This window comes from Chamaea fasciata, unplaced genomic scaffold (assembly GCF_029207755.1).
Source record: "Chamaea fasciata isolate MVZ Bird 193981 ecotype frontalis unplaced genomic scaffold, bChaFas1.0.hap1 SCAF_1, whole genome shotgun sequence".
Classification (NCBI taxonomy): Eukaryota; Metazoa; Chordata; class Aves; order Passeriformes; family Sylviidae; genus Chamaea; species Chamaea fasciata.
In genome coordinates, this window is record NW_027094086.1 from 119,183,697 (window position 1) to 119,197,446 (window position 13,750).

Genomic DNA, 13,750 nt, shown 5'->3' on the forward strand with positions numbered 1-13,750 from the left:
AAATACTGTCTGTGCTGCTTATAACTGTTCATATTAGTGTTTCCAACCAAAATTAGTGGTGGCCTATTTCCAGTGACACTTGGAAATGTAGTGCTGTGTTGGTAGTCTGAAAGGGAGATCCTCTGACATTGCAAATGAAATATGTGCCACTGCAGTTCAGTTGTGGTTTAGCTGGTCATGGAGTTGGGATATAATCATATTATTTTAACTCCTGGAGATCATTACTACTTTGGGAAATAAAACCCTCAAGCATCCAAACTGTCAAGATATATATTTTTTGAAGTTTTATATAAAGTAATACTAGGTTTTATTTATTTTTGAATGTTTACCCAGGTTTTCATTATTAAACCTAGATGAGAACAAGGGTTTGAGTATTTGAGTAATATTAATATGAAAGCCAAACACAAACCTACAAATTTAAATTTTCTTAGTAGGAAAACTAGCTGTTTTGAAATAACTGCTTCCTTTATGCTAAACTGTTTATCCTAAAATATGGTCTTAAGCATATACTCACCTCACACTGGAAAAACAGAGCCTTGTGGTTTATGTAAAGATTGTTCTTCCACTACTAGTTACCAAGTTTTGCCCAAAAAAGTCTTCCCAGTGGATTTGCCCAAATGAGGCCTGGGTTCTCATAGAAACCCACAGAATTCAACCTTCAATCAATCAATTATCAACTCTAAAAATTTATTTCCATATAATTTTTGGCAAAATGCTAAGAGCAGGATGAATGTTTCTCATTCTTCTTTTTTATTTGTCACTTCCAGATGTACTGGGTAATGATGTGTATGACCTTAGAGAGGGGAAAAATGTGTGAATACTGGAAATGGAGTGGTTTGACTGAACACCTAGAAATTCTCCAGGCAGGGCTGGGTCCACTCCTTTTCCTCCACTCTCTCCCATCTGGCAGCGTAGGGAATAGTATCCTTAGGTCATGAATTAAGTTTTCTTTTAATTGATTTTGGGGACCTTCCCTGATCTGAGTGAATGCCTTTCCACAGTACACGAGTTTTTAAATCTCTCAGCCAAAAGAGACATCATAGTGTGGTGAGGAATAAAAATGCTCATTTAATTTCTGTAATGGGATCATTTTAGAGATTACTAATGATATATGTTATGTCCTGTGTGCTTGACTGTTAAGTGCAAATGGACCTTTTATTTACTCTCCAGTGGCATATCATGAGGTTATTTGACTTGAATTAAATGTTGTTAAGTTCTCTGAAAATGGCATTCTAATTTTTCTCTATGTCAAGCTTCATTAAGTGTATTTGCACTTAGAAATTGCAAGCAAGATGTTAACATTCCAAATGGTTAGAAACTGAATATTTAAAAAGAAAAATTAAATACCAGCAGTCTTGGATGCTTTTTTCCTTCTCTAAGGGACCTTTCCAACACTGCTTATTTCCTGTTGATTTGATTCATGAATATTTTGCCTATCAAATAAATGCATTAATGATTGCATTTGGTTGCAGCAATAATTGTGTGTTTCAAATAAAAACTAATTAGCATAGTAAGTGGAAAAGCATCATGGCACATGAAGTGTGCTTGCAATTCATTACATCTGAAAAATCACAAAGACGTCTTTTTGGCATTTGTTGCTTTTCAGCCAGTTACCAGCAATTACGTTCTGTTTGAATAGAAATTAAGTAGCTGATTTACACCATTACTCTTTTTATGCTGAGGCATGAGGTACTGAGATCTTGAGGGTGTCTTCAATCACAGCGCACAATAATGTTTTCTGAAAGAGTTAGGGTTATACCCTCCTACACAGCTCTCTGACTTGTGGTTGCTGCCGGAGATTTGTTTGGGTTTTCATAGCAGAGGATGACTTAAATATGGGTTGATTGGGTGCCCTTCTTTCTGCCAGAGGCAACTGCAGACTGTGGGTGCCAGCCTGTTCAGGTGTGCCAGAGGTCTGAGAGGGCCCTCGTAGACTGGGCTGTGTCTCCAGTCAGCACCACTCTAAAAGGAACCAGGAAAGCCCACAGCTAGAATGTTTTATACTACTCAGCCTCAGTTAATGCACATTATTTTGGGGACAGAGAATTGGAAAGTTCTCTTAATTTCTGGTAAGGGAAAACTCTTCTTAAGGTAGTAGATTACCTGTAATAAGGATTTCAAGAATAACAAAGTAATACATGTTCAAATAAACAGATAAAAGCATGACTAAGTTGACTTAGTTTTTGGTTTGATAACTTCAGTTCTTATTTGTGTGTTATTTGTATATAATATATGGTCCTGTAAAGTTATGCACACTCTCATTTTTCACTTTAATTACCTGTTTGAAGACAGCATGACAGATCCAAAGGTTGCTTTCAGCAACTGAGGAGCACTGTGGTCACTTACTATTGTGCAAAAATTAACTTAATTGCAGAAATCAGAACATTTTAAAAAGATTCAGGATCCTTGACTGGACTCCACACATTCTTTCTCTTTTCTAATGTCCATATCTGAAATAACCTTTTTTTGCATATGGTTATATCACTTTTTTTTTTTTTTAAATGAAAGAAGTTTTTCAGGTTTGCAAGTCCTGTTTGTTTACTTGGCTGTTTGGTTTTTAAATTAAAAATGGAAAATGTCAGGTGATGATCTCAGTTGTGTTGCTGAAATACTTCCAGTAACTGTGCGTTAAATTGATACATGTGAAGCTGTAATCAGAGCCTTGTTTGTCTGGACAAGATAAGGAGTGGCCATTATTTTTTAAAGTTCGCAGTCTGAATTATATAGTGGGAGCTTGCAAGGATAAAGCAGGATTGCTCCAAAGCAGTGTTATGTAAAAAGTTCTATTCTGCTGTAAGATCAAGGCACAGACTTGTTTTTGTGTAGGTCATCTGAAATATCATGTATTATTTTATCACCCACCAAGATACCATTTTCTCATATGACAAAACCCTGAGTTCTTGTGTCTAAAAGGGGTTATGTTACAAAATGGAATTTCATTTGTGTTAGTGTAAGTTAGCGAATGGATGCTGTTGGTTGTGGTGCTCTCAGAGGTTTTTGTGCTTTTGTTTCCAATGATTTTCTGCTTTTGAACTTCTCTGACCTTTTTTTATTCTCTCATGATGTGCTCTGGTTGCATCGTAGAGGTTCTGCATTCATTAAGACTCGGAAGCTACAATGCTGGGAGTGCTGTCCCTGGGATCATGGTGTCTTTCCAATGAAGAGGCAGTTTTTACGAATTACCATTTTCCTTGGGAACTCCACAAGGACTTCCTCACTTCCTTGGGAGGTGCACCAACATGAAGGGGCCAGTGTGTGCTAATCCAGGGTGTTAAGTCAGCAGCTGCTGCTTTGCCTTCCAGCTGCCTGTGTGTGCATTCCCAATTTATACTTGTTGGTTTTTTTTACTGAGGCAGCCTCCATTTGAATAAACCTTCTGTTTGACATTTCCTTTTGCTAACCACATGCTACGCGTGTCTACATGCCTAATATGTAATTTGCAGTTATTAAGATTAATGATAACCTTTTTGTGCTTGAAGGCGTTAGGAGAAGTCCACAGTAGTTCAGCTTTTGGGCTGTGACTTCTGATGCTTTGCCTTGTCTTTGGACTGCGTTATTCTCCTGCTGTAATGCAGCAGTTGCAATCACTCAGTTGCTGTGTAGGAAGTTCACAGGCCTGTTTTGAGCAGCAGCAGAGTGCCAGCCCAACAGAGCTGTACCCCAGCAGGCCAAAAATCCTGCCGTTTCATCACCTTCTTGTAATACTTATGTCACCTGTGTCTTTAAGGGTTTTTTTTTTTTCATGGCTTCATGCGCTGAAGTACAATTTGATGGGGGAAATAAACTGTTTGCAGCTAACTAAGACATTTTTGCAACTCTGGGATAGACCGAGCAGGCAGAATTTTGTCCTGAAACATATTCTGGAGCCTCTAGCGTTCATCAAAACTGTGAAAGTTGACATAACTACAGTGTTTTCTTGTTTGTACTTGCCTGAATGTAGTTATCTTAGTCATCTTTTTAGAGAGCTAAGTCATCTCTAAGAGATTATTGTGGTTTGATATCTGATCTGTTTCAGACATTTTGATAAATCCATCTCTGTGACATTTAACACCTTGATCTTGGAAAGAACCTAAATTTGTGCTTAAATAGTAAAGGTGTTGTTGAATTCTAGATTTAAAACCCTTGCAGAATCGTATTTATTCTCCAGTGTTCTGTCTTTGAAGTGAAGAGTATAGTCTCCTTTTTGAAGATGAGGACATTTTTTTTTTCTATTTAAGATATAATTGAGGGACAGTGTTAATATGTCTGCGGTTCTTTTTTCTTTTTATTTATAAGAAGACATGAATAACAGTGCATTTGGAATTGATACTGTGGTACATAGTGGTTTCCTTGTAATGGAGGTTTTAGATGGGGAGCAATTTCCAGTAACATTGAATTTATCTATTTCTGGCTTTTTAAGCTACATCCACATAGGAACAATTGCAGACTTTTGAGGAAGCCAACAGAAATATTTCCCTTGGCATCAATAGTGAAGCGAGCTAGTTTCAAGGGAAGTGTAGGTTTTAATTAACTAGCTGAGCTGACTTATATCAGCCCGTTTCAAGGCCAAGTGAAATACAAGACAGGCACTCTGTGAACCTGCTGGTGGGCGAGCAGAATGTGTGTATGGATGTTCTGGCAAAGCCAGGTTTGAGTCTGGGGAACCTCTGTGTTGGCAATTTACCCCAGTGTGATCTTGTACAGAAAAGATGAGATTATCATTAACATCTCCAAGTGACTTGGGAGAGACTTGTAAGTCCTTGGTCCTTGCAAATGCGTGCTTTTATAAATCCTTTTAAAATCCTTTGCAGGGCCGTTATTTTCATTACATTAAAGGCATTTTGTTACTCTTTTAGAGATTAAACTGAAATGGAAATAAGACCAACCCTTGGATTGGCAAGGGGAGTTTTGCCTTTTTGCTTTTGTTGCAACTATTTGGTATAAAATTGATATGACTTACAGAAGACATATTTTTCAAACCTAAGTCTTTTTAAGATATGGACATCTCTCAACCCTTCCCTCCAAAAATTATTATCTGCAACATCAGTGAATTGTCTTGTACTTCTCAGCTCAGCAGAGGCTCACTGGAGCTCACTGAGAGACCTTGTTTCTTAGGCTGAAATTTGTTCCCTAATAATCACCCCCACACTCAATTAGCGTAGTACCCGCTATGACAAGATGGAGAAAAGGATAATTGTCAGCCATAAAGCAGCTACTCAGGTTGTTGGTCTGTGAAAACTGTTGTAGGATTGTATCTACCAAAAATATTTGACAGTCCAGTCACTGAATTTTTAAGTGAGCAGGGATTCATGTGTCCTTTAGGCACCTGGACTTCTGTCAATCTTGACAGCAAGCTCTGCTTTTGTTATATGGTGGCAGGGTGGAGTAAAAACAGGACTGCCCAGTTCATATTCAAGATGTTGAAGAGCAGTATAATTTTTACCACCTTTAGGTCATTATTTTTCTTCTGAGACTATCTTTACCACCTTGCTAGTGGTAGTGACCTTTCCTGGTCTCTGTAAGAAGAAAGCGTGTCATTACAAAATAATCCCACTGGAATTTGTTAGCATTTTGTAAGGTGAAAAGTGATCTTTCACAGTGATTTAAAACCAGGGCTCTTATGAAAGTGAAGTTACTTCTGATAACTTTCTTTTATCTTGTAGGGTAAAAACTTATTGCTGCATTATATACAATGAAGATGTGGAGTGTACTTTTGTACAGAAATATTAATGTAGAACCAAGTTATATCATTGAAGACTTTGCTTATACAGGATGTGAATGTTTTTGTTTATTATTTGCTCTCTTTGAAATACTTTGCCAGGTTAGGATTTTGCAGTGCTTTCAGGCTGCAAATTCTTTCTGTGTAGTGAGGTGATTTAGTAATCGTAGCATGCTTCAGTAGTCAATGATTTATTTTGTTAGAACACACTCCACAGAAAATGCCTGGCTTTATTTGAACAGTTCAAAGATGGCTCAGTGCAATTTATGGTCTCTCAGTCTTAATTATACGCTCATACTACTTGTGTAGTTGTCCGGTATGAAACAGGTTGTGGATGTGAGAAATTGGAGGGGTCTAATCCAGCAGATGACTGAGTGATTCTTCTCTCTTATGGATGTTAGCATCCACACTTCAGTCTTTTAAATAGTGAGGTGCTGGGATGCACAACAAAATTCTGGAGTAGTTTGTGTAAGATAACATTTTTGTTTTAATAACATTTCATTTAAAAAAAAAAAAAGAGAAAAAAAAAACTAGCCCCATAGTAAATGAGGAGGACATAGTTAAAAATGCTCACAGCATTACAGAAAGTAATTCTTCCCACTGTGGAACATCAGTGGCACATAATGCTTATGAAAAGAGACACTTAATGAAGGCAGCTAATGTACAGCAGGCGGCAGATTGTTCTATCGGACTTACAGTGTTACTGCAAAGCCAATGGAGTAATGAGTCCTGGATAGCCCTTGTTAATTCAAGAAGTGAGGGTAACTAGTTGAAGTAGTGTTAATCAACCGGTTCTCTCAAGTTCTGGAGTTGTTTTGTGTGTGTGCTGGATATTTTTCATACAGGAAAGGGAGCTCACATCAGCCCTAAGTTATATTGCTTAAATATTTTCAAGAAGAAATCTGTCATCTGTGAGTGTTTAATCCATTATAGGTGTCTGTTAGGAAACTATTTAGGCTACTTTTGGCTGATTTGACCAGTCTATGTGAGTTTGGAGAAACATGGACTAAACATTTAGCATTATACAGGGTCATTTTTGTGAGACTGACGACAGACTTTTGTCCCCCCTGCTCCTCATTCCCGAGTCAGATTGAGAGCGTTGGCTGGTGCATAACATCCTGGTCAGTGAGGCAGCACGTGTTCAAAGACATGCTTTGGGCAGCATGTGTGGTATTAGAAAACATTGCTGGTGTCTGCATGAATGTGCTTAGACATGAGAAAGGCAGAGTGCTGAAAGTCTAGGCTTGAAGGTTCAGCATCAGGGAGTACTGCTGCTTAATCTCACTGTAGCTGTACTTGCTGTTCCTTGAAAAAGAAAGAAAGAAAAAAGCGCTAACTACTGGGTTTTTTGGTATCATGTCTGAGATGGTTGTGATTTTTTTGTAGTTGTTAACAATGTATATTGACTCTGCTCAAGAGTGCTAACTAACATCAGGAAAGTATGCAGAGACTGCCTAAATTGGAAGTAAAATACAATAAAGGGGATGGAGGGATCAGGCAGGGGCAGAAGGGAAGAGCGCAGTCCAGAGAATTAATTTCATCTATGTGCAGTCCTGTGGTACAAGGGTGACCAAGTATAGACATGTCTGTGAGAGTTTAAACTTGTTCTTATGTTGTGACATTTTGAGAGGGGAGCATAACAGTGAAAGCAGTAGAGAGTGATGAAGGGCAGGATATATAGGAAGAATTGGAGTTAGGAAGGGGCAAGAGAGAGGGAGGGCACTGTCTGAAGCTGGGCAGAGGAAGAGGGCATGGAGGCAGAAAGGAATGGACTGGTGATATTTTTAAACAGTGAGAAAAAAGCTGGCAGTGATGGGCCAAATGTGCGTGTGCCTGGAAAGCACATCCGTGCAGGTTTTAGGTGGATGCAGAGGGGCTGCCAGTGTGGTCTTCATGCCCCTCAGCTGGGGGAGAGCTGTGCTAGGGCCCCGTGGCTGCTGCCACCTGTGGCCCAGCTGGTCTGGTTTCTCCTCTTTTCTGCTCTTCTCTGAGGGCCTTGCTGTGGCCCCAGAACAAGTTTCTGTGGGGTTTTTTTATATTATAGCTGAGGAAGTTAGCAGTGTTACGTGTAGCTCCTGATGCAGTGCAGCAGTGAATGCAGCAGTCTCATGACTGGCAACGCAGCATCTGGCTGCAAGAGGAATAAAAATGTATGAAGGATTCTTAGTGCTAAATTCATACAAGATTTTTTTTTTTTTTAAATGGTTTGGATTATTTTGTGGAATTGGTATATACAGCATATTTGACTTTCAAAACTTGTGAAGTCTGACACATGGAGGGGGAAGGGATAGAAAGAATCTGCATTGTGTTCCTCATGTGTCAGGCAGCACCTACTGAGAGACAGGAGTCTGCTTTATTCAGGTGCCAGCAGGCAAATTGCTCTCTGCTTTGATAACACACTCCTACGAAAGTTATGGGGCTTTTGGTTTTTGTCTTTGTATTTTCATCTTCAGCTGGTGTTATGGGGAGCTGCTGGCGAGCTTCGAGCTTCGGGAAGGGTGGTGGACTCTCCATTAGAGTCTTTCCTTGTCCTCTCCCACAGATAATGTGCAGCACTCTGATGTAAACCAGCCTCAATTTTGTCTCCTTCAGTCACAGAAACTGTTGTTTATAGGTGGAGGTTAATCCCATTTAAGAACTGGATTAGCAAAGACATAGTCATTTAACCACAGATGCCTGAACTTGGGTTGCAGCAGTTCTCAGATAGTCCTGGCTGGGATTAATGCCCTGCAGACATTCTGCATCAGACAGTTTCATGGCAGGCCATGCACCACCGAGGTGTAAATCTAAGAGAGCTCACCATGACAGTAGTTGTATGCTTGGTCTGCTAAATGATGGTGGGTTTTATGGAAACAAAGGCAAGTAAAGGGTCTTTGTATGTTGTGTGAACCTCACTTCCTCAGAGAAGTGAATTAGACAGCATGGGAGATCACTGATGCTTTGCTGTCTTTGGTTAGCTTCATATGAGTGTGATGTGCTGGCAATTACTGCAGAATTTCCCCAGGCACCAGCACAGCAAGATCTGTTCCTCTTAAGAACAACAGGCTTGGGTTTGCTGATTGGATTGGCACTTTTACTTTCATCCCTCTTTACTTAACTTTCTTAGAATTATTTATCTCTTCAGGGATGTATTGATAAAGGCGTGTTAGCAAATCCTGTGGTCTAAGCTGGGCAGGGGCAAATGTAAGGATAAAGATTAGGATCAGTCTAAGCTTTGAGAGGCAGACAGGGGATTCCCTTCTCCTTGAATAAAGACATTATCTTGCTTCAGCAGTGGTGTGACAAATGCAGCAACCCTAAAGCACCATCCCCATTCAGTTCAGTTAAATAGCTTCCATAAGGCATGGCAGCAGAGACAGATTTCAAAAAGATTGTATCATGTTTTAAACCCCACAAAAACCACCAAAAGCGACTGATCAAGTCAAACTAATGTGCTTATTAAGATAATGAGTTTTTAAACCTTAACAATGCTTAAAAACTAGGAGGAAGCAAGAACAATACAAAATATGGGGTTTGCTTGGAGTGCCCCAAGCCCTTCCCCCACCTCACCAAACACAAAGTAGATAGTTCTCAGAAATAAAAGATGGATAGCAGCAGGGCTGTGCAGAACCATTTGGTAAAGGCAATTTTTATTCTTGATAGTTAAAATGCAGAAGTTACACACAGAATTGCTTTTCAAGTAATGCATAAAACATGCTGTTAATGACTGTGTAGTAATCTGCACAGGCAGGATAGGATGCACTTTCCATTGGGCACTTTTGAAGACTATTTCTACCCAGCTCCTAAAGGTGCCTATCAACTTTTCAGGGCAAAGTTGTATTTGAAACTTCAATATAACCCTGGGGTTTGGTATAAGAAAACTGTCCAAACTATGGACGTACTCCCTTGGCTTTGGTTTCAGAAATTCAAACCAAAACTCCTTTGTTAGATAAAAGCACAACTTAAATGAAAAAATATGTTTTCAGTCACTGTTTCCATTGTCCTTTGCAGTTGACTGAGAAAGTTAGCACTCAAGGGAATTTGGATATGTTTGCTTCAGGGCATTTGGTGGGCCGTGCTCTGCTTGGCAAGCATTTTGCTTCAAGAGCATTTTTCTCTGACTTCTCTGATTCTGAACTTCAGAAAATAAGCTGTAGAGACGGGAGAGAACAAAACTAAGAGATGCAGAAGAAAAGTATCCAGGCCCAACGGAGGAGATCTAATCACTCTTGGAGCATCTTAAAATGTTAAAATAGCTACATTAAAAAAGAAGCAAGCTTGAGCCATTTAACACTATAAATCATGGAAAGCGGTGAAAACTAATATTTATGAGGGGGATTGTGAAAGCTTGTGTGACAGTTGGAAATTACATCACTGTTGGTGTTTCAAATTCTTGCGTAAAGTAATGCAATACTGTGTTTATGAATGAATGGGCGAGTGATTGAGCTGTGCTAAGTGTACTCTGTGGATAAACTGGGTTGAGCTATTTTGTATCTCTTGTGTCCACTTAGGTTACTCTGCAGCATTCAGTCCCCTAATTTCAGTGTAAATACAGAAAGCTCAATTCTGTGTATGTATTTTTTTTTTATTCCAGATACAGACCCACGTGTATTAGAGAAACAAGAACTTCAGCAGCCAACCTATGTTGCTCTAAGTTACATTAACAGGTAAGTGTGGTTATTTTTCAGGTATAACTCATCTTAGTTTTCACAGTTATACCAAAATGGCATGCTTATGGATGCAGTCTGTTTTGCATCATGGGATATGACGCTATCATAACATCTGTTTTGGAAAAACAATTGAATTAGAATTTAACTAAATTTTTAACACTTTTGCATAGGGCACAAGCAGAACTTCAGCTGCACTGCTCAAATACTTAGGAACGAGGTTGTAGCTTTTTATGTTTTAGCTAAATCTCATGCCAAACAAGATAATTTTTCTTGGCTTAGTTTTCTATTTTATTGTATTTCGTACACATGAGTAGAGAAACATTCACTTTTGATTGAAAAGAAGTTCTATCTGATAATAGTTCAATGTATAAGTGGACTTTTTACAGAACTTCAAAAGTTTTTCAACTACAATATATATCTTTAAAAATCTTGCTTACCAACCCTGTATAACCTCAAACTTGAAAGCAATTAAGAAATTAAACCATTTTTAAAGTACTTTTGTAAGTAATAGAGCCTCAGCTTTTCAGTTATTGGCTGATGGTGGTACTGAAACCTCTAGGGTACTCTAGCATGGATTATTGCTTTTTATACATAGAAGACCAGTTTGCTTTTTTATTTTTGCTGTCTAGAGGATGAGATACAAACTCATAACCCTCTAAGCCTGGAAGATTACCCAAGATTTAGTTCAGCATAGACTGAGTTGATTCAAACTCTCATGAGTCACACAAAATTTTTCTTTTTAATTCTACTTCATTTTAAAAATGGGGAAAAGCAAAACAAAAGCAAAAAACAACAAACTTTTAAAAACACAGAATCCACTATTTGACTTTCTATAATAAGCTGTAGCAAAAAAGTGTCAGTGGGTGTGTGGGGGAAGAGTACTTCGAGGTGTGGAAGTAAGTGGTGTTCACTTGGTGAAATGACTACATTTTCTCCACTACATGAGACTATGATGATTAAGAATAGCCAGTATTGACATGATTTCCTACTTGGCAAGTAACTCCTGTTCTTCCTGGAGACAGTCCGGCTCTTAAAGCATATTTTGAAATTAGCTGTGACCCTTTTTAACACTTAGTTCTGCTGATCTCATTTAATGTATAAAACTTTTTTTTTCCAATATGTAGGCTGGGTATGCTGTTGTGCATGTTGGTATATTTCCCTCTTTCCATCATATTAGAAACACTTGGGTGTTTTCTCTTTTTGCTTCTGTGGTTATTTTACTTAATGTGAGAGAGGGGAAAGATTTTGTTGTTGTTTTTTGTTTTTTTTTTTTTTTTTTTTAAATAGGGAAAAGCTGTTTTAAAACCACATACTTGACCATGGGACTTGTTTTAAGACAGTGGGACTTGATCTTCAATTTGGAATCAGACTACTTTTAAAGTAGTTTCCAAGTGATGCCTCATCTAGATTTCATTCTTTTGGTACCCTTTAAACAGAGTTCTGTGTGACTGAGACAGTTTTAGTTGCTACATATCTTGTCCAAACTTTCTTACTCTGTCATTTCTGAAAAATAATTCTGGAGAACTGAACTGTGTGGTTTGTGTAGTAAAACTGAATCTGAATTGACTTGTGCTTGAACCAGCTGCTATTTAGTTGCTCTTTTAATTGTATTTTAATTTTTTCCAAAGTGCTAGTATCTTTCATTGAACCACCTGCTCCATGCAACTCAAGCTCTTGAGGGAGCAGCAATATCCATTACAGCACAAGACATGCCTTTCTATTTCCCACTACATATGCCAGAGCTGAGTTCTGCTTTGTTGTCCCAGGCTATGAACTCAGATTTTGTAGCCTAATACATGTCATAAACATGTTGCATACTGTTAGATATCAAACACCAGATACTGCTGCACTTTTTTTAAACCCATGCTTTTATGGCTTCCAAGTGGAACTGAACTTAGCTCAGTTCCTGCTGTGAGTTACAGACCTTAAAACAATCTTCCTCTGCAAGTTTGTATATTCAATATGTTCTGTGTGGGCCATACGGTCTCGTGGAGCCTGGGAAAATAGGGACATCTGATTCTCAGGGACTGCTGAAATTGTATGATAAGATGGACACTAAATATATGTTGTGGTAGAAAGATTAAATGGGTGTGCTTTATGCTCTGCCCGTTGCCCTGTTGTATGGCGGCTATTATGAGCTAAAACAAACCATAAATCTGGGCTGTCTGGCTTGATAGCTGGGAGGATAAAGTATCAGTAAAACAGATAGTAGAGAGGGAAGGGTACTGGAGTCTCTGTTTACAACTTGAAACATACTCGTTTCCACTTCCCTTCTATCCCTGGTTATTTTCTCAGGCATATTATTATGGCAGTACTGTTTGAGCTCTGAAGTTCTGAGACAGCCCTCAGATTGTGAATGTCTAAATCTGTAAGGCTCCATCTCTTTCTCTGCTGGAGATTTACTGCCATTACAGCTTTCAATAACTACACACAGATGCTGCTTCCATAGTGTGTGATCCTCATGTAGACAGATAACATTCCTTTTAAAACTGGTGGACAAAATATAAATTATGGGTCATAATGGTTTGTTACTGCTACATCAAACACTTCCATCAGACACTGACTGAATTGCCACAAATCCCTTTCTCAGACAAAGTTTAGTGTAGCCTTAGTGCAGTCCCCAGTATTGATGGCTATTCCTTGCTTTCTTCTGGTTTGGTTTCTTAGAAGTCAGAATTGGAATCAATAAAAGACACACTACAGGGAAAGCAGATGCAGTTAATCTGTTTCCGTCCTATAAATACAGGAGAGGTTTGTCTGCAAGGAGTTCAATGGTGCTACTACAGGATGGAATACTGGCTGTGATCTGCCAGGAGTAGTTGCAAATGAGCACTTGGGCCAACATCCTCCAGTACTTTCTAGAGGTATTTCCTTTGTAGATGGGTCAAGACACCTTTATATTTTGTATTGCATTGCAATGCAGCAGTTAGCCACAGTGATTAATATTGCTTATACTGCTGCTTAAATGCAAGTTTTACAGCTTTAAGTTAATAAACATGACTATGAATTTTGCTTGGTGTTTATTGGAATCTGCATGGCATTGTTTGTGCCTCTGAGTGTGCTAGTCTGAATCTTTAGAAGTGATGGCTCTTGAGGTTGCTGTATTACCTGGCATTGCAGCATGCAGCCGAGGCTTTTAGTCTGCTGCAGTCTAGTGGAGAGAGACTTCTCAGTATTCTCATACTTGAAAGTTTGTTTAATGTGGATACTGATGGTTACCTGTTAATGAGGAAAGCAGCTGCTGTGGGAATGTTTGGGCTTTTAAAAAAACAGCAAAGCAGACATACCAATGTTACTAGCACAAGTGAGAAGACAACAGAGGCATACAAATAATTCCTTTGTCTGAAAAGGTAATATTAAAAAAAATGCTTATAATAAAAAAGCTTTTATTCTCAACTTAGTG

At 38.7% G+C, this 13,750-nt stretch overlaps 1 protein-coding gene across 1 annotated transcript in view; it reads left to right on the plus strand.

Annotated features, from left to right (window-relative positions):
* The window catches only part of JAZF1 (JAZF zinc finger 1), a 186,648-nt gene that overhangs the window by 92,259 nt on the left and 80,639 nt on the right, over positions 1 to 13,750 (plus strand). Inside the window, exon 2 of the mRNA XM_066195175.1 lies at positions 10,272 to 10,344. Within this exon, the coding sequence (XP_066051272.1) occupies positions 10,272 to 10,344 (73 nt within the window). The remainder of the gene's footprint in view (positions 1 to 10,271; positions 10,345 to 13,750) is intronic.